This window comes from Bos taurus, chromosome 19 (genome assembly GCF_002263795.3).
Source record: "Bos taurus isolate L1 Dominette 01449 registration number 42190680 breed Hereford chromosome 19, ARS-UCD2.0, whole genome shotgun sequence".
In the NCBI taxonomy this organism is placed as follows: Eukaryota; Metazoa; Chordata; class Mammalia; order Artiodactyla; family Bovidae; genus Bos; species Bos taurus.
Genome location: NC_037346.1, coordinates 52,606,689 through 52,633,962, shown reverse-complemented (window position 1 = coordinate 52,633,962; position 27,274 = coordinate 52,606,689). Strand labels below are relative to the sequence as shown.

The following is a 27,274-nucleotide window of genomic DNA, read 5'->3' as shown; positions in this document are numbered from 1 at the left end:
CACTATGTTGGGGCCCAGAGCCTGCAACCCACCAGCATGCTCCAGAACCAGATGGGCCCCTGCCCCCTTGCTTACCTCCTTGTAATCCTTGGGGCATGTTCCCTGCAGTAGGGCTCCAGGGCATGGAGATCAGAGAAGCCCCATGCCTGAATCCCACCCTTAACAAGGTCAAATTCATCTTCTTTGCCTCCGCAAAAAGTTTACAAATGCAAGACTCTGGCTTTTCCTGAAACTGGAGGCCTAGCAGCTAAATCTCAATAAAACGCTGTGTGTTTCCAGGTCCTGCGGCCGGTCTCAGGGCCCCCAGTTACTGGGGTTCATGGGCACTTGCCCACTAACTCTCCATCAGGGAGGCAAATAGCTCCTCCGCTCTGGCAGGCCAAGTGCCTGTCCCCTTCAGATGCTTGATGGACCCCTGGGCCGCCGGCCAGGTTCCCCAGAGCAGGGCCTGCCACTGGCCAGCCCTCTGGCCCTCCTTATTCTTCCATGGGGGCCCTCTTCACCCAGCCACATTTGGACCTAACAAACCTTGTCAGACCTCTTAGAGGAGCCACAGAGCATATGTTTGTTGTCAGTATGATTTTATTTACTTTGCAGTGGGATCCACGAGAGCCGGAAGCACTGTAGGGGCTGGGGCCCCAGTGGTCAAAGTGGCCAGTCCTGAGCCTGGGGCAACAGGCGATCATATTTAAAAAACAAAATAAAATACAGAGAACGAATTGCTTGCCACAGACATCAGTGATCTCCTGGTAATGGTGGAAATTTCTTTAAACTTTCCCTAAGACAACGGAAACCCTGCCCTCTGACTAACCCAAGGTGCTACAGAGAAGATGACCAAGTGACTTGATCTCTCAACTGGAAACGTACTTTCCTACCTAGAAATTGAGCGCAACGTGTTTAACGGCCAGATGCCTGCAGCCTGTCTGCACACCCGCCCTGCCCCCCAGAGGCCCAGGGACATCCCTCTCCAGTCTCTACAGCCTGACTCAGGGGGCCACAGCCCCCTCCCTGCTCCCAGGCTCGAGTGGGTTTCACAGCCCCAGGGGAGGACCCTGAGGCCTGGACCACGTCCTGATTCAGAGCCAGGCATGCTGCACACAGACACGTCTCTCGGGGTCACCAAGGTCATGGCTCATGGTGAGTCTTCCCTGTGGCAGGAGTGAGGTGGCATGGGGTGAATTACACAGAAGAGGCACAGAGGAGTCCCCCTAGCTGGGGACGCACAGTCAGGCGGACGTGTGGAAGGGAGGGGGTTTGCTGACTCCTGAAGCAGGGTGAGCTCTCAGATTGGGAGCACGCCACCTCTCAGCCAAGGCTGCAAGGCCAAGGTCAGTGGTCTCTTCCCTGAGTGGCAGGTGAGGTCCCCAGGACTGGGAAACCATCTTCATGACACCTTCACCTGGAGAGTCCCCACACTAGTCCTGTGAGGTGGGCTAAGCCAGAGGCAGTGTTCCCATTCTACAGATGAGGGAACCGAGGCTCAGAGTGGGGAGGTCACGCACCTGGAAAGGGTCAGAGGCAGGACGGGAACCAGGTTCCTGACCCCTAGGTAAGTGTCTTCCTTCTACACAGCACTGCTCACCATCTGTAGCAGAGCCCTGTCCTTAGGCTTCACAACTGTGGTGGCAGGTCCCTCTTCTGAGCCAGGGATGGCCGGGGACAGAATGCTTTCACTCAAAGGGAAGGCCTTGCAGCCCAGCTTAGAAATCCAAGGCTAATCAGATCCTGGGCCATCTGGTTCCCCAGGATCTCCAGGGGAAGCGCCCAGGCTCAGGCCAGACCCACAGGCTCCCTCCCCTTGCTGTGGGTTCATGGCACAGCTCCCAGGCCGGCCACACCCCTGCACGTGTGTGTGGGATTTCCCGGGGACACTCCGCCTCCTTCCTCTGAGGCAGGGCAGCCTCTAGGGGCCTCTGCTGGGCAGACAAACTGGAAGAGGCTTCCTTCCCTCGGCAGGGTGAACCCAGGTCCTCCTGCTACCACTCGGTCTCCCTCCACAGGGGAGGAGAGGCTAAACAGGAGATGGAGGCTTCCGCAGGGCCACGGCACAGCCCTGAGCAGGTTCCCACCCCACTTTGCAGCTGCTGCTTCCCAGCTATTTCTACCAAACAAGACTCAGATGAGAGAGCTCAGAGGGACCTCACAAAACACCAGGGAGAGCCACAGAGGCCTCCCCACCCCGACTACCATTCACAGATTTTGCCCCGTTTCCTAATCAAAGGTCAGAGCTGGGGGACCTCTGCCAGCCACTTCTGCCCTCATTTCAGGACCAGCATCTTCATCCTAGCTGTTTGCCCCCAGCAGGCTTTGACAGAAAACTCAAAGGTCCTGGATTCATAAACCTCCATCGTGCCTGACACTGTCCTGTCCGATCAAGACAACACAGTGCTGCTTGCTAATAGCGTCCAGCCCAAGGCTGCCAATGGAACTGCCCTTCTAGACTGCAGACCCTCCTCCTCAGCAGAGGTGGACTGGGCTGGAGGCGGGTCCTCCCCAGCCTGCCCATCCCTCCCTCTCTAATTGGCTCAAGAACACCGATTCCCTTGATTTGTGAGTTCCAAGTCTTGCCCTGCTGGGACTTAAGTCAGAACCTTCTGGAATAGCACACTGCTCCCCTCTGCACTTAATCAGACCCCAATCCCACTGTTTCCCCAGCTTGTGCATCTCCCACCTTCCCTGGGCTCAGCTTCATCCTGCCATTGTCTCCCCTTCCTTGGGAGGGTGAACCCCACACTGGGCTGGTGAGTCTGTGCCCCTCTGCCCTTTCCTCGCCAGCACGTGTACATCAAAGTTGCCCTCTCTTCCCAGAGGCCCCAACGACATCAGGTAACGTCAGCACAGACATTAGCAGTGGGGAAACTTGTAAGTATGCGTGCACACGCACACCAGCCAATAATATTAAGTGTCATTTTAAAAAAAATGGGTTAAATAAGCAGCATCGCGGAAGATGGCCGTGCCGGGCTGATTATCCCGTATTTGCACGTTCTGGTGGTGGAAAGGCTAGAAGTCTAATGACTGAATTATCACCCTAATGCCTTTTGCTGGCTGGGAATAATCCTGGGGCAACAGCTGCCGCAGGGTTTTTGGCTGGTTTCCTCTAATTGCATCCAGATTAAGGGAGCCATATAAGGGCGGGCTTTCTCCATCCCTCCGGAGCAATGGGACCTCACAGAGCCCATACACCCAGGTCTTCGGCTTTTTGAGGTCCTGGCTGCTCCACGAAGCCCAGACCACACTGGGGCCCGGCCCAGCACACAGAGTGTGAGGTGGGAGCAGTAAAGGCGGGGGTGGCACTTGGTACAAGGTTTTGGGGAGCTGTGAGGGTGAGGGGCTGTGGGAGCCGGGAGGTTCAGAATGAGTGCTTTCCACCCAGGACCCTCAAAGTGAGGGAACACAGGATCCCTTTCCCTCCACCCCACACAGCAGCCCAAAGGCACAAGGTATCAGAAAATGTGCAGATGCACTCTGGCTACAGAGGAAGGGAGGGGAGCACTCTTTCCCTGCTTAGGCATCTCCAGTCCCTTCAGTAGAAAGTCATGCCCCTGGTAAAAGGCGAGTTCCAAAACAGTGTTATCTAGACCAGGATTCTGTGGCGGTAATGGTAGACTCCCAATTCCAGCTCCCTACCAGCCGCCTGGTTTCTCACCCCTCCCTGAGTCCCCAGCCCCTAGGCATTGACTTCTCTTACTGCAGAGGAGGGTCCATTTCCCCACCCTTAGATGCTGAGTCTGGCCAGGTGACTGGCTTTGGCCAATGGGATGGTAAGCAGGGGTAGCATCTGTCAAGGCTTGGGAAGGTGCCTACACACTTCTGATTCTGCACCTTTGCCTTGGCCGGGACTGGCTTGTGGGAAGGATGCAAGAGGCATGGAGCAGAGCCACATCTGACCTCTACATACCTCTACATGTGTGAGCACCCTGTTGGAACTTAGTAGTCCAACCCAGACCAGAACCACCCAGCCAGAGCTGCTGCCCCACAGACTTGCGGGCTAGCTAAGTGCATGCTATTTGAGGCCGCCATGTTTGGGGGCTATTTGTTATGCAGCATTACTGTGGCAATGGGTAATTGATACGCCTGTTCATGGAGATGTGGTCTCTAGAGGAGGGTCAACATAGTGCCTGGTAACTCAAGTCACCTCCATAACGGATCAGGAGCCATCCTCTGGATGGAAAGGCAATCCTCTTTTCCCAGAAGCTGAGCAGATGAGAAGTCTATGCAGCCTGGACCCTGCTGCTGGACTATAATGGTTGGTACTCCAAGATCTGGGCACTGATGGGGCTCCAGGACAGTCTCCCCAAAAGGCTCTTGGACCGAGGTGTCAGGAACCTGGAAGTTCCAGTGTCAGTCTTCTGCCCACTGGAGGACATGGACTCATAGAGAAGCTGAGAAGGGAAGAGGCTGATAACTTCCTCTTTCCTGTTGATAAACAACTTTTTAAAGTGGCGCCATCCAGCAGCGTCCACTCTAAGTGAGAAAAGCTAGGGGCAGGAAGAAGCCTTGGTTGGGCTGTGTCTCTGTGATGACTCTAGCACTTCAAGGATTTTCCTCCCCAGGATGTTCAGGAGGATTCTAGGAACGATTCCAGGCTCCTTGTTCCTGTCAGTTCAAGAGGGCAGCTTTCCGTGTCCTTGTCTGTCCTCCTCTAAACCCCAGAAGGAGCAACTGGGGAGGCTCTGGGAGCAGGAAGAGTGTGCTGGGAAGACCTGGTTCCCACACAGAAAGCAGGGTTGCCCTGAGTGACGGCTATTGTACTGTGGTCGCTCCCGCATCTGACCACCAGAGACGCTGACTTACAGAAGACTGGCGGTCACGGCAGAACGCAGACCCCGCAGGGAAGTGGGAGTGTTTCTGGCACTTTCAGCTGCCTTTGTCTTGTTGGTCAGTTCACATGTGCCCCTTCCCTCAAACATTACAGATTCCCTTCAGAGAATTTTGTGTGCACACACACACATACACACCTCGACCCATCCAACCCCAAGTTGGTCACAGTATTTGGTGAAAATGGCCTTCAACATTGCCAAATGTAGACGATTCTTCAACTAAGGGAGAAGAATCCGACACTTCAACAGCCCGTGCTCAGGCTCACGGGCAGCAGATTCCTTCACATACCAAGATGGTCGGGTGTTGAAACAGACAGTATGAAAGCCCCCAGCCTCCTGCTCTTACACCTCTCTACCCTGAAATCAGTGGGGCCTTTTTTTTTTTGGCAGATGTCTTCACATCAGCTTTGCAGCTGTGGCTGGAGAAGCTGTGGAATCTGTTTGATTTATTCAAAGAATGAAGTCTGATGAGGGGGTGTGCCCAGCTTGCAAAGATGTCTCTGGGCCTGGATGGGACCCCCTTGTTCTGGGCTTCCCAGTGCTGTCTCTCTCCTTCTGTCTCTGTTTCTGCCTTTCCCAGTGCCTGGCAATAATACCCTTTGGTGGCTGATGAAACTGGAAGAACTCCTGGGTTGTGTTGAGATCCATCAAAGGTGGGCAACATGAGAACCCAGCAAGCCTGCGTCTCCAGGTAGGGTGGTCATACATCCTGGTCCCGCTGTTTGGGGAGCCAACTTTTCTCTGGGCAGCTGGTGGGTTTTACTTCTGGCACTTCCGGACTCCAATTTTGTCCTTAATATAAGTTTCCCTTCATGTTGCTCAAGGGCATTTTCCTTCCATTTCTACCATCCTCTCCCCTCCACACCCATCCCCACCCCCTCCCCCATGCCTGGGACCTGGCAGAGGTCCCCTCACCCCTTGTCCAGCGCAGGGAGCCCAACCTATCTGCGGAAACTGAAGCCTTCTCGGGGCGTCTTTGGGCCCTTCCTGCCTTCTCTGGGGGGCTTGGGGGAAGGCATCTCCACGGTGCCCCCATACGGGCAGCTTTCCGACCCTGGGTGCTGGCCCGTGCACTCCACGGCAGGCATGTAACCGCTGTCCCACATGCCAGTCCCACACAGCTTGCACAAGTCGTGCAGGCTACAGGGGATCCGTGGCAAGAGGCGAAACTGGTACAGCAAACTCCTCGCCTGCAAACAGAGAGGACAGTGGTGATGAGGGACAGTGGGCAGCTAGTGATCCAAGAGCAACAATAGCCAGCACCCGAGGTTGCTCCTTGTGCCAGGTCAGGGCCAGGGCTCCGCCTGCCTCATCCCTTTTGACATCCTGATCCAGCTGAAGGCAGGGGCTATAAAGTTTCACAAGCTGCGCTCCCATCCGGCTTGACCCAAGGACGGCTCCCCCAACAGTCATATGCAAGGTGAACAGGGCAGCCAAAAGTGGAACAGGGCCCACCCTGGCCCTCCCTGGCTCAGCCTGGCCCCATGGCTCCACCTCTCTGCCCTGAAGGACTTCTTCAAGCCTCTTCCTGCCCACTCCACCCCTGACCCCAGGCCCTCCTCGCTGCCCCTGGAAAACACCAGAAAGCTTTAAGAAGTGGTGTCTCCAGCAGAAGCCTGGGAAGTAGGGAGGTGGCAAAAGCCCCATTTATCCCACTAACCTTGGATGAAAGTTTGGCCACCTCCCCTCCCTAAGCCTCCTGCTTAGTTTTCCCAGCTCTGGGCTATGAGTGAGGTACCTCACAGTGGAGGACCTGTCTGTCAAAATGGGTAATCTGTTCCTTCCATGAGGAGAGGGGCCTCTTTTGTCAGCCTGATGGGCGCCCTGAGCAGCTGCCAGACATTCTGACCTTGGTGGGGAGCTCCCAGGATGGAGGGTGGGGGCGGGGCTCTGCATGTGGGCAGGAATTGATAAATGTGGGGGGTGGAGCTTATAGGGGCCCCTGTAGGGGTGGAGCTCTGGAAGTAGAGGTGGGGCTCTGTGTAAGGGAGGGCAGGGCTGCATGTGGGGGAGCCACACTCACCTTCCTGAGAACAAGCTCCCCATTCATGTGCATGGCCAGGTTTCCAAAGTGCAGAAGCATCTGGTCGGTGGCCAGCTGCTGCTCAATGACATCATCCCCGTAGATGGCCACGATGGCCACGCAGATGAAAAGGTGGAAGTAATCTGTCTGGGGGGTAGAGAGTGGGTTCAGATAAGGCCCCTGACCCAGCCCCGGGTCCTGACTGCCAGTAGAGGCCACAAGCAGAGCTATGGGGTCAAGGGGTCCCAGGTGAGGCCGTCTGGGTTTGTGTGGCCCTGGGCAAGCCCAGCAGCCTCCTCAGTTTCCCCACCTGCAAATGGACCAGTGTCAGCACCTACACCCAAAGACTGCTGTGACGCGCAAAAGGGCGATGCTGGGGTTGGTCACTGACAGGCAGCTGGTCCCCTTTGGGGAGCCCTCTAGGAGCCTCTCCAGCACGTGGGCAAAGAACATGCTCCTCTGAAGCCTGGCTACTACCCATTCTGGGGTCTTGAGAGACAGTGAGTCAGAACCCCGCTCCAGTGGGTGGTGGAACATGCTATCAAGGAAGATGAACTTTCCGGCAGCCACCCACTGGTCATTGTGCTCCTGCCTTGAGGCCAAATGTCCCAACTTGTGCCCCAGAGATGTCTTAGGTTTGTTGGTAAGAAAAGTGGGGAGGAGAGCCTCAGAGCCAAGCACAGCAGCTCCCCATAGTTCCCTACAATGAGCCCACCCTCTTTAACCAGATTTCAGGCCTCATCAAGGACTCCGCTGCCTTCCCTGGAGGCTGCCTCACATTTTGCTACCCAGCAAGGGCGGGCCTGCAGCAGGATGCTGGCGCTTAGTCCTCACGGGGTACATCCTGTGTCCTCTCCGGCCGGATGCTCTGAGGGCACACTGCCTTTGAGTCACACTAGCTCCTGGGGGCAGAGGAAGGACAAGGACCACCAGGAAGCCTGTGTTTAGTCTCCTGACATCGGCCACCCAGCCAGACAGAACCCTGTTCCTTCCCAAACAGAGCCAGGCAGAGCCTTGGATGTGCGGGCAGAGGTTACGGGCAGCAAACACCCCACATACCACCCACTCTGGAAAGGCCATTCCCAGACTGCCCAGCCCCTTCCTCTGAATTAATCCGGAATAGTCTTGCTGCGGCTCAGAATGATCCTTCTGCAGCTATTTGAATTGCGGCGGGGGCTGGTGGGGTGGGGTGGGGGGGCACAGCGGAGGAGTTTCAGGAAGATTCATGTCCAGCTCCTCTGGGACAGGATTATGGGGAAGAAAAGGTGGGGCACATTCTAAAGGGGCCTGGACAGCAGTACCGGACTAACCCCAGTTCACTGAACCAGGCCCAGGGCAGCCCATCCCCCGAGGGCAAACTGGAAGTATAATAAATGAATAAAACAGAGCCCTTCACACTCTGGGGACACTTTAAAGTTAAACCAGCTGGTAGTGACCTCCCCCCACCTCCTGCCAGAGCTCACTCTAATGAATTAGCCTACCCCCACTACCACCATCCTACTATCCCCCGCCTCAACCTCCTGCCACTAATTTGATCAAGGGGTGGGGCCAAATGAGGCTAAATTTAGCCTGAGAAATGGCCCCATCTGTTGGGTGATGCTCTGGGTTCACATGTAACATTAGCCTAAATGTGCTGTCTCGAAGGTGGCAAATTTGCTGCTAGAAAAGATGCAATGAGGCTTTGTGCAAAGCGGACACAATTTTTTTTTTCTTTTAAATGTGATCCAGTGTTTTGGACCATCCTTGCCAGTGCTTCCTAGATTCCACCCTGCAGTACACACGGAGCAGGCTAATCCATACAGGAAATGCAGCCCAGACCTGGGCCGGGAGGGAGCAGGAGGAGGTGGGCGAGGATGGATGAATACAAAACAGCCCGTGGCACCAGCAGCAGGCTTCTTCAGACTCACTTCTATCAGACATAATCCTTCTTCAACACTAGTAAGGAGGGCAGACGCTGATGCACATTTCTGAGGGCTGGTGGGCGTGCACATCTATCAGCAAGGTTTGTCTAATCCAAGCTGCGCCAGCTGCCGTAGGAAGGATGGAGGCTGCTCTTGCAGAAATGGTCCCGGCCACCTCTTGGATGCGTCAATACTATTTTTTTTTTTTTTTAAGGCTGATGGATTCAGAGAGACTTGCCTATCCTTTAACATGGCCTGCTTGTTGCTAATTTGGGCGTTAAAGCCGTGTGACAGGGCCAGCGAGAGGCTCTCAGGGGAATTTGTTGAGGAGATGCTGATAATGAAGGATGGCAAGGGGAAATCACGTCCCTGCGAGGCGACAGTGGGCGGTGCCCGGGCTCTCAGAGGGGCTGGCAGGGAAGCAGGATCTCAGGGCCCTTTCCCTGAGCCATCCCGAGGAGGGCAGGCGGGTGGGCGCTGGGTCCGGCATGTGGGCACCAGCGTCCTGCTTGTCCCGCAATGTCTTTCATGCTGATTGGTTGTGACAGGAGCGTGCTCAACCCCAGAACGTGGTAATGAGTGCAGTCAGTGGGCAATTTGCATCGATTTCAGTTACTTGGGAGGCGAGTTGAGGGTCGGAGGCTGGCCACGTGGGACTAGAAGGCAGTTGCCGTGTGAGGGGCTGAATGTGGTCTGTGGGGGGCCAAGCATGGTGGAGCAAGGGGACCCCAGAGGAGGTGCCCGGTTATGCGGGCATCCTGCCCTGCTCGTATGCCAGGCGTGCCCGCCTGGCTCACCTGGTAGTGGGCCCAGCAGGCTTCCCAGATCCGCAGCGCCTCAGCCTCGGGAAACTCCCGCTTGAAGCACAGCAGGAGCCAGCGGTGGCAGAAGAGCATTTGCAAGCCGTCCTCGCCCAGCGAGACCAGGTGCTGGTAGAAGCGTGCGTGGGTCAGCCGCAGCAGCTCCCGCAGGTACAGCTGGGGGCGAGGCCAAGATGAATGAGCCCCCCAGACCCGAGCAGGCCTGCCTGCCTGGCCCTAGAAGCCCACTCCCACCGAGGCCCTTCCTCGTCAGGCTCCCCACCCTCAGAGCAGGTGTGCCACACGTGAGGTCTCTATTTGCTTCATGGGTCTGCACCCACTTACTCTGTTCTGTCACTGGAAGTCTGACTCACATCTGTCTTGGTCAGTTTAGCCCAGATTTTGGACTGTTCCGGAGGCTGTTGCAAGGGACAGCAAGAGCAACCTGCTGTGGCCCAGGAGGCGGGTGGTAGGTCTGAGGCTAGGGAGACCCCTGGCTCTCAGGCACCACATGGGCTGTTTCTGATGCCCCCTCCTTCCTGAGATGTCGAGCAAAGCATCCTTTTGACAATGCCCCCTCCCCCGCACCCACTCAACCACCTTCCACTCCTATCACCTAGATTCATCATCTCTCATAGCTGATGCAGAGCAGAGAGGAGACATTTCTGAACCCCGAGAGGTTTGATTTCTGCGCTTCAGGTCACCACCCAGTGACGTGGGACCAGATTAAGGCTATTTCTGGCAGCGTCTGGCTTGGGCTGCTGACTTCACCAGCACCGTTGTAAAATCGATCTCCAGCAGCTAACGAGTCACGGGGCCATGTGCTGCGGAGCCGTCAGCAGCGAATCACGTCAGAGCCCGTAATTGCCTCCCCAGGTACTGTGGAAACCTGACATCACAGGGCCGACACAGAGAGCGGGGAGTGGGCAGGCTCGGCTGAGATCGCAGCCGGGGGATCCTAAGGGGGGGGGTCTTGGTGACTCACAGGCCCCTTCCCACACAAACAGCCCATTGTTCCTACTTGAGACAGCCACTGGGGTGGCACGGAAACGGATTCTGAGGATCCTTCCAGACTGGCCAGTTTCTTCACCTAGTGGCCCACAGCAGGGTCAACAAATCCACGCAGGCAACTGACCCCCTTCCTCCCTCCCTCATGGGTGCCCCCCGTCCCTGCTCTGGTGCCCCTTCCCTTCCCACCTCCCTGCTCCTGGCTCCCTCTCCTCCAATCCCCCTGCTGCATTCTGCTCTCCTATCCACAGTCTTCATCAGCTTCCTAATGGCTAGTCGACAGGAGTGCTCCTTGGTCTGGCATTCGAGGTCCTCCATTCAGCTCGAGCCTCACTGCATGTGAGCCACCAACCTGACTGGGCCACCCAGTGTCACTGCCCAAAAATCCCTGCTCAGACAAGTCTTGGCAGGCCTGGCAATGTTCATGGCCAGACCCCGTGTACCGTGGAGTCAGCCTGGCCCAAGGAGACATTGGGACTGCTGTCTTGGTTCCCTCTCTATCACCAGAGCTCTTTCTGTATCACTCCCTAGCACACTCAGCATCCCGCCCATGCACCATCAGCTTCCAGGCTGAGAACTTCTCAGACTAGGGACCTGAGACCACGTCCTAACAGGTGATTGGAGTGCACAAAGAGTGGGCACTCCCGGCCCCACCTTACCCAGTTTTGCCTCCTCACTCCCAATTTTCAGTGCTGTCTGGTCTGTGTAGGTTAGCAGGGGTCATGGTGGGAGGAGAGCTGCCTGGGCACAACAGGCCTGCTGCCCTCAAGGTGGGGTTGTGATGACTATACAGTGGGCCTCAGGGCGGCTTCAAGAGCCCCTCTGATTCCCATCCCTAGAAACCCTGGCTATGTCCCCTGTGGGGGACTCAGATAGACCTAAGAACACGTTTTATAAAGCACAGGGCCAGGTGTGATGGTGACCCCTTCCCCCCAGGGAACCTGGGTTAGGATGCCACATGCAGGGAGGAGGGAGGCCACATGAGGAGCCTCTGGACTACAGGAGTGTGAGGTGGGGATGGCAGCATGTGTCCTGGGACCTGGGAACAGCATGTATCCCTCGTGGGGGAGCTGGCCCTAGTCCACGAGCCCAGGGCTAAGCCCCCCATAGTCCATCAGCAAGGCCCACCTTGGCTTTCCCACTGCTTGGCGGCCCACAACAGCCAAGCCACACACATCTGAGAGCCTCACCAGTTGTTTCTCCATGTCCTCGTCCCGAGGAGAGCTGACAAAGATTGTGTTCTGCATCAGACCCACAAAGCACCAGAAGGTGTCTGACTCGTCTAGGACCTCAGCCAGGATGGGCGCCACCAGGTCCGACATGCCCTGGGAGTAGCCAATGGCTGGGTTGTACACTGCATAGTTCAGCAGGATCCTCCTGGAGATGCAGTGCAGAGAGCAGGGAGGTCAGTGGAGAGTGGCTATAACATAGCGGTGTGTTGTCCAGGCCAGTAGAACCCCGGGCTGGAGCCTCTGGGTTCTCCAGGCCCCCGTGCTTCACCTTGATCTTAGAGGAAAGAGAGTAGCTCCTGGGATCATCTCCAGAGCTTGGGGAAGGTAAGGGCCTGCACTTAGGCACTCACCAGCCCCAATTCTCTAGAGCAGAGCAAGGAGGAATGTGGGTCTGATTTTCTTAATGGTCGACTGCCTGTGACAAAGGGTGGGCTGGCAGGGACTTTTTTTTATGGGCTGCTAATTTTGTGCAATTATTTGCCAGGAGGCAACAGAATGTCAAAGATGCCAGCCTCAGCCCCTGTGTGGCTTGATCTCCCAGAGGACCACCCAATGGGAGGGAGACACTCGGGGGAGGCGGGTTCACAGCTGGTGTGGGCCAAGCAACTGGCTTGGTGGATGCCCAGGGGGTGGGGCCTTTGCTGGTACCTTTGGGAGGGGCTTCAGGCCTTCCCTGGGTCACTAGGACAATAAGGGGCCCATTGACATTGCTTGAAATAGCTAAGGACTCTCTGATTCTGGGGCACTGAGCCTAGAAGAAAGATCCTTGACCCCTGCAGAAGCTTCTGCGGCTGGTCCACTTCCCAGAGGGTCAGCTGAGACCTGAGGGGTGAGGTGAGGCTTCGGGGCGGCAGATGGGAGTGAAACCCAGTTGGAAAGGAGCCCTGCTGGCCGGGGAGGCGGTACCTCATGCTCTCCACATTGGGATTGCCTTCGCCTCGGAAGAACTGGTTGCTCCTATCTGTCCGAACCACATCCTTGTCCACGGTGAACTGCACGTTTCGCCAGAAAGCTCTGTGCTCTTCAGGGGTCATGGAGAGCCTGGCACGGAGCAGAGAGCCCGCTGGGAGGTCAGCAAGCGTCCCACCCGCTCCAGGCCACCAGGGGCGCCCCTTCCCGCCCCGCTCAAAGATGGGAACTGGGGTCGCTGGCCAACCCTCCAGCTGCCACTTACTCTGGGCAAGGTAGGGGCGCTGGGCACAAGGCTTTCCCAAATTAACTCGGTCTCACCGGTCCCAGCTTCTGGGGGAGAGCTCACCGAAACTACAGGGTCAGGGAGGCCCAACAGAGCTCAGCAATCCCAGTTCCCAGCTGCCCTCCCCTCGACCCCCGCCCCGCTGCCACCCCGGCGTTCAGTGGTGGGATGTCAGCGCCTCGTTAAGTATGTTGAAAAAGAATTCTAAAACCTTGACATGCGAGCTAAAGAGAGCCAGTCCCGGGGCCGGGTGCGGGGGTAATGACTGCACTTATCCAGACCCATCGCTCACGGTCCTGGGAGACCCATTTTCCAAGGAAACTATGGGTCACGGAACATATTATCAATGCTGAATTGCACCTCAAATTGCCTTTCCAAATGGCATCTCCCTCCGCGGCTCCGGAGGGGGGGAGGCGGGGGTTTCCCCTCCGCGGTTCGAGGGGGGCCCCGGTCGGGCGCCGCGGTCACCTTTTCTGCTGGATCTCGGCGTATTCCTTTCTCTTCTGCACCCGCAGCGCCTCCCTTTCCTCCGACGTCGACTCGTGGCTGTAATAACGCAGCAGGAAGGGCCAGACCTCCCCTCGGATTGACACATCAATGCCGCCGAAGAAAATGGCCTGGAGGAAGCGGCAAAAGTTGGGGAGGGGCCAAAGCAGGACCGCTCAAAGCACCCCCAAATCCCCGGAGATCTGTGTTTTGGTGGCTTTGCTGCGCCTTCTTGACAACTGATGCCTTGATTCAGATCGCTGCAATTTGCACATGTTTAGAAGGGGAAAATGCCGGCCCCCCATTCCCATACAGGACACAAACCAGGCTCATTTCAATGTCAATGCCCCCCCCTGGTGCGGCGCTCAGATTAACCTGTCGTTCTCACGTCAGGGCCTTAATCCCGGTTTTGGAATCGCGGGCGCGGGCTGCGAGCTCTTCTATACACGCTGTCGCGGGGTACCCCGAACCCGCTCCGGAGGTTGCTTTTTCATCGCAGCGGCTTTGATCGCTCTATCGGGCGCGTTCACACAGCCGCTGGCGTCAGCGGACCGACCGACCGCCCCCTCCCCCGCCCCCGAAACCCGGCCGGAGGCTGCGGCCCGTGGGCGCGGCCCCGACCCCTGGCCTCGAAGCCGCCGGGCCCGCGGGCGCGCCGGGCCTCACCTTGCGGAGCTTGTACTCCTCTTCCACTTGCCCCAGCGCATTCAGGTGGCGGAGCCAGGCCGCCACGTCCAGCCGTCGGTACATGCTCTCCTCGGGGTGTGTCTCGGAAGACGGCAGCTTGGGACGCCGGATGGAGAACTGCATACACGTCTTTTCGTCGGCGACCTGCTGGACGCGAGGACCGTCGGGGCGGGGGGGCGGGGGTATGGAACAGTGGCTCAGACGCTCGGCTTTCGAAGCCAGCCCGCGCTCTTCGCGGGATGTAAACGCCTCCCCCCCCTCCCCTCTTCTGAAAGGAGGGGGACGCCTCTCCCCCGCATACAAACCCCTAAATGGCAAGTGTAATTAGACGTAATTAAAATGAAAATACCGTCCGCTTACCATGGTCCCCCCTCGCGCTCCCGGCTCCCGGCCCACTCCCACCGACCGCCTCTCCCCTCCACTCTCCCTCCGGCCCCGCCGCAAAGACGGAATTAATGCCTGGGACGGCCAACTTCCCTCTGCCGGGAGGGCCTGCAATAAATTACATGTGATTGGCCACATACAAAGGGATGGCTGTTCTGCGAGCGGGGAGCCCGCCTGTCAGGTTGTCTCCACGGGCAGTCACGGATCCAGGGCAAAACTGCAGCTGACATTTAATTCAAAAATCAAAGGTTGTTCAATGTAGGGGGAAAAAAAAAGCCATGCTACTGTAATAAGGGAAGCCAGCAGGAGGCTCTGTGGGAAGGAAAGGAATTTTAAAGTCAGCCCGTTTCTAATAAGCACATACACTATCTTAAACAGATAATTAAAGAGCTCTTATTACATTTGTATGTAGATTGAGGAAAATATGGCAGGAAGCCTTGTCAAAACATGATTTTTCAAATGTGGAGTACTGCCTTTACTAGAAGCCTGGGCACATGTTTTAAACCCGAAGTTGCTGCTCTGTTTGCCCCCAGCGACCACGGGTCACACCCTTGAGGCCTGGGACTCCCAAGGGAGAGAGTGGGTGTTCTGGTCTGGGTTGGAAGGGGAGGGGAGGGGTGGGGCAGCACCCATTCCCCCCTCCCTAGCTACCTGGTCTTTGAGGTGCGTCTCAGCGCAGTATTTCCACTGCTGAAGCACGTCAGGCAGCTTGTCCAGGCCACCATGGTGGAAGTGGAACACTTTGTACTGGCTTTCCCGACTGGCGACGACCAGCTGGCCACTGGTGCAGGCCTCATCGCTGAGCGGCCATTGGAGGGGGGAAGAAAACAGACCCATGAATATGTAAACATGGGTTTTTATTTCCAAGTATAATCAGAGGCCGCTATCACTCGACCTCAGAGGCAGGAAACAGAAAGTCCCCCAGGAGTTTGGCTGCTGGCGGGAAGCAGAGAGAATTATGCCCTCACAGAAGCCATCACCCTCTTTGCTGAAGGAGGCAAAGCAGCTCCCTCTTGGGGAGGCCCCAGGTGGGACTGTCCTCGCCCCCGGGAGATCTGCCACAGCAGCCTTCAGTCCCCACCCCTGCCGGCCAGGTCACATCCTCCCTTCTGTCCTGGATACCATGGAGATATCATGATATCATATCATCCATCTCCTAGGGGTGGATGCCCTGACATGAAATCAGATTTGGAACCCAGATGGGTGGGCACTAAGGAACTCCCCTCCAGTGGGCTTTCCATCTAGCACAGAAGTCACTCTGGGAAAATCCTCCAGGGAAATTCACTATATGTGCCTCAGGACCATTGCCCGACCTTGACTGGCCTTCCCTGAAAGGCAGGATGGGGCTTTGGGTCTGGGAATGCCCCCAGAGGCACAATTGCTTCTTTGAAGCACTGGTCTTTGGCTGGTGCTGTCTTGCAGCTTTCAGGAAGAGAGACATGAGGTAGCCATTAGGTGGGGAACTGAAAGGGATGGTCCCCCATCATGAAGAAAATAGTGCCTCCCTCTAGAAAGCCATAGCCTATCCTGAGTATGCACTGAGTGGTTGGGCCTCTGATTGGGTGACCGGGAGCTCCCTGCAAGCACTGCTCTCTCTGTAGCCCTAGTTTGTCATCTTCCCCCAAACCAGAGCGCAAGCAACAGCTGCTACTATCACGCTGAAGGCAGAGGAAACAGTTTGGGAGCTACCCAGACCAGGCTCCTGCGGGGCAGCCATTGTGGGGCACTGCCTACAGGGCACTAGTGATGTTGGGAAGCAGACAGTTGGGAATGTCAGGCTCCTAGACCCAAGCATGGCCCCCCGGGGACACGGCAGGTGCACAGGCAGCTTCCTGGACATGGCCAAGAGGGCCTCACCTGAAGAAGAGGCGGAGGGAGCGCATCTGGCCCAAATCCACTCGGAACACACCACAGATCTGCTCCAGGGCGCCAGCCCTCTGCGGCTCATCCCAGCGCTGGGGCTGTAGGAGGCCGCTGCCGTCCGGGAACTGCAGGTGGGCATCCATGCTGGAGGGGGAGCTGGTGGAGCAAGTCATGTGAGGACTACACCTGTCTGTCGTGCAGTCATGGGGGGAAGGGCAGGCAGGGAGGGCTTGGGGAAACCGTTTAAACATGTGTGTCTGCTCAGAGACATACCGGAGCACATCGTGCAGAGAGGTTCTCCATGAACATCCATGAATGAATGAATGAATCCCATCACAGGTACTTTAATGTGGATGGGGAAACACTTTTGTGACCAAATTCTGTCCTACCTCTGTAAAGGCACTAGGCTGTCATAATGACAGCTGAGGTCCTACTGACTGGGTTTGAGCCCTCGCTGTGTGACCCTGGGGGAAGTTAGCAAGCCTCTCTGAACCTTTGTTTCCTCCTTTGCAAAGTGAGGATAATAACAGGCCTTCTAGTAGAATGAACAGCGCTTGGTGCTGGGCACCCTGGTTTTCAAGGCTTGCTAAAAGAAGCTTGTTTCATGACCATTTTAGACAGCATGGGGCTTCCATTTGGGTTCACACTGGTTCAGTATTTTCCTGAAAAAATATTGGTTCCATAAGGAAACATTTCGGCTGCAATCCTATTAATACTACCAGTAAACACTTAGTTGAGCCTGGCTCTGTGTTAACCACTAGCCCTGTGCTTTTTATCACATATAATCGTCACAATAATCCTAGGAAATGAGTGGTTATTATCCCCACTGTACAGAACAGGAACTAAGGCTCAGAAAGGTTAAGTAACTTGTCCAAGGTCACACAGTTAGCAGGTGGTAGAGCTGGGATTTGAACCCAAGCTTTGTGGCATACATCTTTACCAGGGTATTCGATGGCCTCTCAGTTCAAAGTTCAGCAATACCGCATCATTCTTTTATTCTGCCTCTTTAAAAACTTCATTGTTTTATTTGGACCCTTGGTTGCAAAATATTTTATTTCATGGAATCAGCTACACTGCAGGTAAAGTGATGTCTCTTGAGATTTCATAGTAAACTCTAGCAGATGACTGCTAAAATATAGTCAGAGTAAAGGCAAACATCGGTTCAACCCCAACATCCTGCAGAGCTAAGACTGCAGTCGCTTTATCCCGCTTTTCCTGTTTAAACCAAGAACATAAAAGTGTCGGAGGCAATTAATCTGAAGGCACCTCTTCCTCAGATGGGCACCAGGTCTCCCAAGGAAGCTACCTGAGATTGTTGACGCACCATCTGTCTAATTCGGAACTTCCTCAAAGAGGAAGACTGGCCTTAGAACCTTTGCTGCTTCTAGAACAGCACCGGGCCTGGTGTGCTGTTCTTCCCTACTTGCCTAAGGAGGTGGGTGGAGCCAAGTCCCCCCATTTCTGAGGGGCACCTGGGGTCTCCCAGGAAACAGACTCAGGTGAAGACAGACAGCCGGATTGGGAGGAAGGCAGACAAGCTGAAGCACGCGGCCACACGACAAACTCAGACCCAAAAAGGCTGAGGGATTCCCTGTCCTCCTGAGGGGACCCTGACCGGGCTGCACTATGCAATGATTGTTTGCAAAACAAGGCAGGCCGCAGGGCTGAAGACAGCCCCCCACCAAGCCGCTTCTTGCAGCATTTCATAATCTGCTTATTGAACAATGAGGCCGCAGTGGCCAGAGAGCATGTGCTTGGCATGCTTCCCGACTGGGCCGGCCCATCCGGGCTCACCTCCAAGCCCAGCCAGAGAGGGGCCACTAAAGGGTGGCATTATTTCCAGCCCCCCCTCCCCCAGCCCTCCCCACCGCCACTCCACACACACACACACAGCACGATCCTCTAAAATCTACATGCTCTTCCCAACATGCTGCGTGCTGCTCACCCCACGGGGCAGGCCATGGTTTGCAGAAACCAGATCCAGGATGGACACCGGCTCTGGCAGAGTCATGGCTGAAGCTACTGCTCCCCTGCTGTGGTGGAAGGATTGAGGCCCTGAGGGGAAGGAGCCCCAGAGAGAGGGCCCCCGCCCCACAACACCTTCCTGTAGCAACTTGCCCCCAGGCAGAAGTCTGCCTGAACCCTTTTACAACTCCTGCGGGGGAAATTATTTGCATTAATTAATTGATTGATTGATTAATTCAAGACCTTGTGTTGGGACCTACAGCTGGGGTTCCACCATTCAAACTGGAGCAAAGTTGATGGAAGCCTTGGTTCTCGTTATTTTGGGACTGTCGTAACAGATGTCCGTACAGTCATCTAGGTCACCAAGGGCCACATCTGTTTCTGCCTCAAGATCCATTGCCATGGGGTTAAGGGCTGTATCTCATTTGCTCTTCTGTACCTCCAGCTCCCAGTACAGGCCTGGCACAGGACACAAAGATTTAATACCCATGCCTTGGATGAAATTTTAAATGTCTGGGAATTTTAAAGTCATAGAAAAAAAATGGAAATAAAATCTTGGGAAATTTGAAATATGTATAATTTTTATTTTTTTGTCTTTTTATACATGCAAAGCCCTTTGGTTTTAGGAATATTCATATGTGCTGCATATAACCTGGCTTGTTCATAAAATTATTATGTGTGGTACATTAAAATTATAAGGAAGGTTTATTTAGGGCAATAACTCTCAATATGCTAGAAGTTAAAACTGTTTTATAGGTACAACTAGAAGATGCTAAACTCTAAGAAATACAGAATTTTCTTTCTGAGGATCACCAACATGCAAAAACAGAAATGAAAAAGAAAAGTCAACTCTGTTATTGCAAAACATAGCAGATGTGTTGTCTACCTGATAATCACAGCAATGTCAGGCACAGAGTTGGGAGTTTAAATATGGCCTCAGATTCCTAGGGTGGTGTCCATTCCTCCACCTCTGAGACTGAGCTGGTCTTTTGAGTGGCTTTAATCCATAGGATATGGCGTGAGTGACATCCTATGAGCTCCAGAGCCTGGCCTCAAGAGGCTTCTGCATGCTCCGTCTTGGCACACTCCTACCACCATGAGAGGAAGCGCAGGTACAAATGAGTGACCACAAGGAGAGAGAAACCCAGCTCACAGCACCACAGTCTCCAAACCTCATGGACAGAGGCCATGACAGACCCTGTGCCTGGCTGAGCCCCTAGTTGGTGACAGCTGCTGAGAAAGCCCCAGAGCACCCAGTAGAATGGTGAGACTTGGCCCAGTCCAGCCAGAAGAACTGTGAACAAATCAAATGCAGTGGTTTTAAATTGCTAAGTTTTGGAGTCCTCCATTATAGGGCCATAGATGACCGATACATACCGGAAGTGTCTGTTTTCAGAAAAAGCTCAAGCAGGAGGGAAGAAACCTCCAAAATTATTATTTTGGGGTTTTTTTTTTGGCTGTACCTCAAGGCATGTGGGACCTTAGTTCCCCAACCAGGGATCCAACCCAGGCCCCCTGACGTGGAAGCATAGTCCTAACCATTGCCTGGGAATTCCCTTCCTCCAAAATTATTGAATTGTGGTTCTCAAGGTCAAAGAGACATTGCGGCCAGACTCTGACATTTTTAAATATCCAAACTTCTAAGTTGGCTCTTGCTTTTGTTCCTCCTAAGCCTTTGAGTCAGTTGAACAGTATGTCAATGGAACCCCAGCTGTAGGTTCCAAGTATAGTGCCTGGAATTAATTAGTCAATTAATTAATGCAAATAATTTCCCCCACAGGAGTTGTAAAAGGGTTTAAGCAGACTTTTGCCTAGAGGCAAGTTGCTGCCGGAAGGTGTGTGAGGGGCCCTCTTTCCAGGGTTCTTCCCCTCAGGGCCCCAGTCCTTCCACCACAGTGGGGGAGCAGAAGCCTTCACCCTGGACTCTGCCAGAGTGAGTGTCCATCCTGGATCTGGTTTCCGTAAACCTTAGCCTGTCCCATGGGGTGCACAGGACACAGCGCCTTGGGAAGCGCATGAGATTTTGGAAATCGTGCTGTGTGCATGTGGAGTAGAGGTGGGGAGGACTGGGGGAGGGAGGCTGAAATTAATGCCGCCCTTTGGTGGCCCCTCATAATTGCCAGAACTTGGAAGCAACCAAGATATCCTTTGGCAGATAAATGGATAAACAAACCAGTACATCCAGATGATGGAATATTATTCAGCAAGAAAAAGAAATGAGCTATCAAGCCATGAAAAAGGTATGGAGGAAAGTGAAAGAAGTCAATCTGAAAAGGGTACATACTACATGATTCCAACTCTATGACATTCTGGAAAAAGCAAAACTATGTAGATAGTAGTAAAAGAATCAATGGCTGTCAGAGATTGGGACTGTGAAGGAGTGAACAGGTGGAGCACAGAAAAATTTTAGGGCAGTGAAACTACTCTGTGTGAGATTATAGTGGTGGATACATGTCATTATACATTTGTTAAAACCCATGGAGTGCACACCACCAAATGAATCCTAATGTAAACTGGGGGGGGGGGGGTAATGATGTCACTGTTATAAATGTAACAAACATACCACTCGTGGGGATGTTGGTCATGGGGAGGCTTTGCACGTTGTTGGGGCAGGGGGCATATGGGAAATCTTTGTACTTTCCTCGTAATTTTGTTATGAATCTAAAACTGCTCTAAAAAATAAAATCTGTTTAAAAAAATGAAAAGCCAAAGAACAAACTGAGACATATATATGATAAGGGTTAATATCCTTAGTATGAAAAAAGGTATGTAAAAATTTTAAAAATGAGTGCCCAACAGGAAAAAAAAAACGGCAAAAGGACATGAAAAAACAATCACTAGAGAATAAACACAAATAACCAATAACATTTTCATATTCAGAGTAATGAAATAAAGGCAAATGGAAGCAAGATACAATTTAGGGGGAGGTCTATGAAGTTGGCAATAATTAAAAGGTTATAAAATATAGTGTAGGTAAGGATTTGGGAAAGTACTCTTGCATGGCTGGGGGCACTGTATGCCAGCCAAATTTCTCTCAATGGCAATTTGGAAATCTAATGCAAAAGCCTTAAAAATGTTTATTTATTTTCATCCTTTACTTTCATTTCCAGGTATTGAACCTAAGAAAACAGCCATAGTTACCTACAAAAAACACTTAATGTGAATAGACACAAAAAAGCCTCTGAGGAAAGTCCAATGCTCATTCAGAAGAAAAGCTGTCAGCAAACTAGGAATTGAAGGACATCTCAAACTGATAGAGGGCACCTGCAGACATTCTACAGTTCACATCACACTCAATAGTAGGAGACTGAATTTTTTCCCCCTATGATTGGAAGGTTCTATGCTCTGTAAGAGACAAAAAAGAAACTGAATCTCATAAATATTGGAAAAGAAGAAGTAAAACTCCCCATTTGCAGATGATATAATTGTTTACATGAAAAAATTCCCATGGAATTTACAAAACAACTCAGAACTAATCAGTGAATTTAACAGAGTTAAAAAAATAAAAGGTTATTATACAAAAATTAATTGCATTATTAAAGACTAGTAACACATAACTGGAAAATGTAATAAATAAAAAATTCCACTTACAGTAGCAAAAAGCCCATATAAAATATTTAGAATAAGTGCAACAAATGACATTCAAGACCTTTACACTGAAAAACACAAAACCTTGCTGAGAGAAAGTAAAGGAAAACTAAATAAATGAAGAGATATACCATGTCCATAGATTGAAATGGTCACATTGTTAAGATGGTAATCTTGCCAAATAGATCTACAGATTCAACACAATTCCAATCAAAATTCCAGAAGAATTTTCTGGGTAGAAATTGGCAAGCTGACTCTAAAATTCATATGGAAATACAGAAGTCCTAGAATAAGCAAAACAACTCTAAAAAGAGGAGAAAGTTGGAGGACTTATTAAAAACTACAGTAATCAGTGTAGTTTTGTATTGGTTAAAGAGCAAATTTTTTAATTAATGGAAAAAAATAGACAGCCCAGAAATAGGCCAATATAATTGACAAAAAAAAATTAGACAAAAATGCAAAAACAATTCAGTGGAGAAAAGAACGGTTTTTCAACTAATGTTGTTAAATCAACTGGATATCTGAATATATGAAAAAATTAACATCAACACTTTCTTCATGTTATAAACAAAAATGAACTCAAAATAGATCACAGACCTAGATATAATACTCAAGACTGTAAAACTTCTAGAAGAATCCATAAAAGAATACTTTTTGTGATCTTAGAATAGGCTAAGTTTTCTTAAAAAACAAAAAGCACAAAACATAAAATAAATAATAGATTAGATAACTGAAAACTCTTTTCTTCAAATTACATCATTAAAGAAAACAAAAATGCATCCCACAGCCTGGGAGAAAATATTCATGACACACATATCCAATAAAAGACTTGTATTCAGAATATGTATGAGGAACTCTTAAAATTCAATAGTGCTGTTAGATAAATTTCTTAGATGTGATACCAAAAGCATGATCTATAAAAGAAAAAAGTGAAAATCGGACTTCATTAGAATGAAAAACTGCTCTTTGAAAGGCATTGTTAAAAAAATAAAAGAGTCAAGCCAGAGACTGGGAAAAGATATTTGTAAAGTATATAACTGATGAAGGATTTATATTCAGAATATATAAAGATCCTTCAAAGCCCAGTAAAAAGAAAACAAACAACACAAGTTTAAAATTGCCAAAAGATTTGAAAAGACACTTCGCCAAATAAGGTGGCAAATAAGCATAGGACATTACTGATTACAAGAGAAATGGAAATGGAAACCACAATGTGTACACATATGTCAAAACTCAGCAAACTGTGCACTTTAAATATATGCAGGTATTGTAACTCAGTTATACTTCAATAAAGTTGTAAAAAATACCAATACTCAATATGATTACCAGATTTCTAACAAAAATGAATATTTTATTTTTTTAAGCTTTTAAAAATATTTTATTTATTTATGGGTTTTTTTATCTGCAGCATGTGAACTCTCAGGTGTGGCATCTGGGATCTAGTTCCCTAACTGGCCCCCTGCATTGGGAGTGTGGAGTCTTAGCCACTGGACCATCAGGGAAGTCCCAGGGATATTTTAATATATTGTGGCACATGCATATGATACAATGCCATTAAGCTAGTATGAAACATTTTATTAAAGTATTTAATGATGAAAGAAAATGCTATTATGTTGAATCAAGAAAGTAGGGTGAAAATTATATGAAATATGATACAACATAGTTTTGTATATAATGTATATTTATAAATATTTTACATCTACATTAAATAGATAAATAGAAAACCACACCAAAATGACAATAAAAATCATCTCTAGGTGGCATTATAGTTTGTTTTCATCTTCTTCTTTATCTTACATATTTTCTAAAAAGAATAATGTATCATTTCGATACTCAGAAATAATAAGTTGATCTTCCATCTTTTTTTAAACAAGTCCATATTAACCTTTATATTGTAAAACCAATAAGGATAATTTTGAAAAGAAAAAAAGGAAAAAGTCAGGTATCAATAACCAATCATTATCTTGGTTACCATTTATTTGAGGTTTCTTATGTGCCAGGAGCTCTGCTGATTGCTTTAAAGATTTTCTCACACTAACACTATGAAGGAGATATTATTAACTCCATTTTATAGCTAAGAAGACTGAGACCAGGAACATCATCCTCAAATTTCACAGGTGGTAAATGGCAGAGCAGGGATGGACCAGGCATGGCTCATCCAAAGCTCAAATTCCTGACACCTATTGATGTGTGACTTCCAGAGACAAAGGCAATGACTTAAAAAGAAAATAAAGGAAGATACAGAGGAAAAAAAAAACCTCTATTTTAAAAACTATCTCTTAAAGAATGCCCCTGAAAACATACCTACTGCTCCCCGTTGCCCCATGCTCCTGGATCTCAAACCGTCAGCAATCAGGTTTTGTCCACCAGTGAAGCCCCAGTCCTCAGCCTGGTGCACGGTAATATCAGGTCATTTTTGCCCACACCTCCTTATATCACTGCATCACAATGAATGGCTTCAAGCAACAGAAATTTCTCTCTTGCAGTTCTGGAGAACAGAAGTCTGAAGTCAAGGTGTCAGCAGGGCCAAGCTCCCTGTGAAGGTCTTGGGGATGATCCTTCCCTGCTTCTTCCAGCTTTTGGTGGAGTCTGTGGCTTTCATTGGCATGGACACATCACTCCAGTCTCTACCTCTGTCTTTACATGGCCTTCTTCCCTCTGGGTGTGGCTCTCTGTGTCTCTGTTCTATTTTCTTGTAAGGGCACCAGTCTTTGGATTAGGGCTCACTCTAATCCAGAATGATCTCCTCATAACTAATTACATTTGTAAATATGTTCTTAAATAAATAAAGCTGAGTTTTGAGGTTCCAGGTGGATATGGATTTAGGAGAATATTATTCAATCAAGTTATACCCCTTTATATGCTCCCACTATATCTCAGGCAAACTGGACAACTCATATCCTTTCTACCTTATAAGGCCCTCCCTCCATGCAGTTGCCTCGGGTTCCTCCCCCTGGGTTACCTGCTCTCTAGCCTCTATTCCTGTTCTTTTCACTCTCCAAGACCCAGTTTCTCTGTTTTCCCTTGACTTTAGGGAAGCTGCTAAGGAGAGTATCTGATGTATCACAGGTACCCCAAACATGCTGATTTTCTCTTATTTCTTGCAAAATCCTTAGAAATTTATCATTCTCTTTGGTGTGTTTTGCTTTGGACTTTGCATTAAGTCAGTTCCTAATGCCCAAACCAGACAGACATCACAAGAACATAGCATTCTAGGCCCTAATGAATATCCCTCATGATAGAGACACAAAATTCTCAACAAAATACTAGCAAACCAAAGTCAACAACATCTAAAAAGGATTATACACCATGACCAAGTGCGATTTATGCCAGGAATGCAAAGGTGGTTTAACATATGAAGATCAAGTCATGTAATAACCAGATTAATAAAGATTACAAAAACCACACAACCATCTCAATAGCAGCAGAAAAAAACATTTGACAAAAATCCAACTCCTTTTCATGATGAAAACACTTACCAAACTAAAAATAGAAAGGAACTTCCTCAATCTTAGTAAGGGCATCTATAAATACCCACAGCTAACATCATACTCTATGGTGAAAGACTGAAACCTTTCCCCTTTAGATCAGAAACAAGACAAGGATGTCTGCTCTCACCCCTTCTATTCTACTGAAGGTTATATTCAGGGCAATTAGACAAGGAAAAGCAAAGAAGCAAAAAGGTATCCAGACTGAAGGAAAGAAGTAAAATCATCTCTATTTGCAGATGATGGATTTTTCATATAGAATATCCTTAGGAATTCATATCTACACACACACAAAAAACCTGTTAAAACTGATACATGAATTCAGCAAAGTTGAAGGATACAGGATCAGTATACAAAAATTAATGCATTTCTATACACTAGCAATGAACAATCCAAAAACCAAATTAAGAAAGCAATTCCATTTACAACACACACACACACACACACACACGAAGTAAAAGACTTGCATAGCAACTACCAAAGTATTGTTGAGGCACAGACCTAAACAAATGGACACCACCCTTATGGCAGAAAGTAAAGAAGAACTAAAGAGCCTCTTGATGAAAGTGAAAGAGGAGAGTGAAAAAGTTGGCTTAAAACTCAACATTCAAAAAACCAAGATCATGGCATCTGGTCCCATCACTTCATGGCAAATAGATGGGGAAACAATGGAAACAGTGACAGACTTTATTTTCTTGGGCTCCAAAATCACTGCGGATGGTGACTGCAGCCATGAAATTAAAAGACACTTGCTCCCTGGAAGAAAAGCTGTGATCAACCTAGACAGGATATTAAAAAGCAAACGCATTACTTTGCCAACAAAGGTTCATCTAGTCAAAGCTATGGTTTTTCCAGTAGTCATGTGTGGATGTAAGAGTTGGACTATAAAGAAAGCTGAGTGCTGAAGAATTGATGCTTTTGAACTATGGTGTTGGAGAAGACTCTTGAGAGTCCCTTGGTGTGCAAGGAGATCCAACCAGTCCATCCTAAAGGAAATCAGTCCTAAATATCCACTGGAAGGACTGATGCTGAAGCTGAAGCTCCAATACTTTGGCCACCTCATGCAAAGAACTGACTCATTGGAAAAGACCCTGATGGTGAGAAAGATTGAAGGCAGAAGGAGAAGGAGACGACAGAGGATAAGATGTTTGGATGGCATCACTAACTCGATGGACATGAGTTTGAGTAAGCTCCAGGAGTTGGTGATGGACAGGGAGTCCTGACATGCTGTGGTTCATGAGGTCTCAAAGAGTCAGACATGACTGAGCGACTGAACTGAACCGAAAGAAATGGAAAGTCATCCCGTGCTTACGAATAGGAAGACTTCATATTGTTAAGATGGCAGTACTCCCCAAATTAATTCATACACTCAACACAATCCCCAACAAAATCCTACTTGCCTTTTTTGGAGTTATTGACAAGCTGGTCTAAACATAATATGGAAATGCAAGGGGACCCAGAACAGCCAAAACAATATTGTAAAAGACGAATAAAGTTGGAGGACTCACACTTCCTAGTTTCAAAACTCACTATAAAGAGGTACTGCCATGATGACAAGACATATTGATCGATGGAATAGAACTGATGGTCCAGAAATAAACCCATACATTGATGATCAATTGGTGTTCAACAAGGTTGCCAAAACAACTCAGTGGGAGAACGAATAGTCTTCAACAACTGGTGCTGGGACAACTAGATATCTATGTGTAAAAGATGGAATTTGGACCCTTATCTCATCCCATTACAAAAAATTAACTCAGAATGGATCAAAGATCTAAATGGAAGAGCTAAAAGTATAAAACTCTTAGAAAAAGCATAGGCATAAATCCTCATG

At 50.3% G+C, this 27,274-nt stretch overlaps 1 protein-coding gene across 7 annotated transcripts in view; it reads right to left on the bottom strand.

Moving 5' to 3' along the window:
• Positions 1-564: 564 nt before the first annotated feature.
• TBC1D16 (TBC1 domain family member 16) overlaps positions 565-27,274 on the bottom strand; it is an 88,911-nt gene continuing 62,201 nt past the window's right edge. For 2 of the 7 annotated variants that reach the window (XM_005221202.5, XM_024979973.2), the window contains exons 4-12: positions 16,394-16,555; positions 15,188-15,335; positions 14,132-14,299; positions 13,448-13,596; positions 12,691-12,825; positions 11,743-11,929; positions 9,542-9,721; positions 6,844-6,990; positions 565-6,010 (exon numbers count right to left, since the gene is read on the bottom strand). In XM_005221202.5, coding sequence (XP_005221259.1) covers positions 5,762-6,010; positions 6,844-6,990; positions 9,542-9,721; positions 11,743-11,929; positions 12,691-12,825; positions 13,448-13,596; positions 14,132-14,299; positions 15,188-15,335; positions 16,394-16,555 — 1,525 coding nt within the window. In that variant the 3' untranslated portion in view covers positions 565-5,761. The remainder of the gene's footprint in view (positions 6,011-6,843; positions 6,991-9,541; positions 9,722-11,742; positions 11,930-12,690; positions 12,826-13,447; positions 13,597-14,131; positions 14,300-15,187; positions 15,336-16,393; positions 16,556-27,274) is intronic. The other 5 variants (XM_005221204.5, XM_059877948.1, NM_001206271.1 and 2 more) reach the window with 4 other exon arrangements.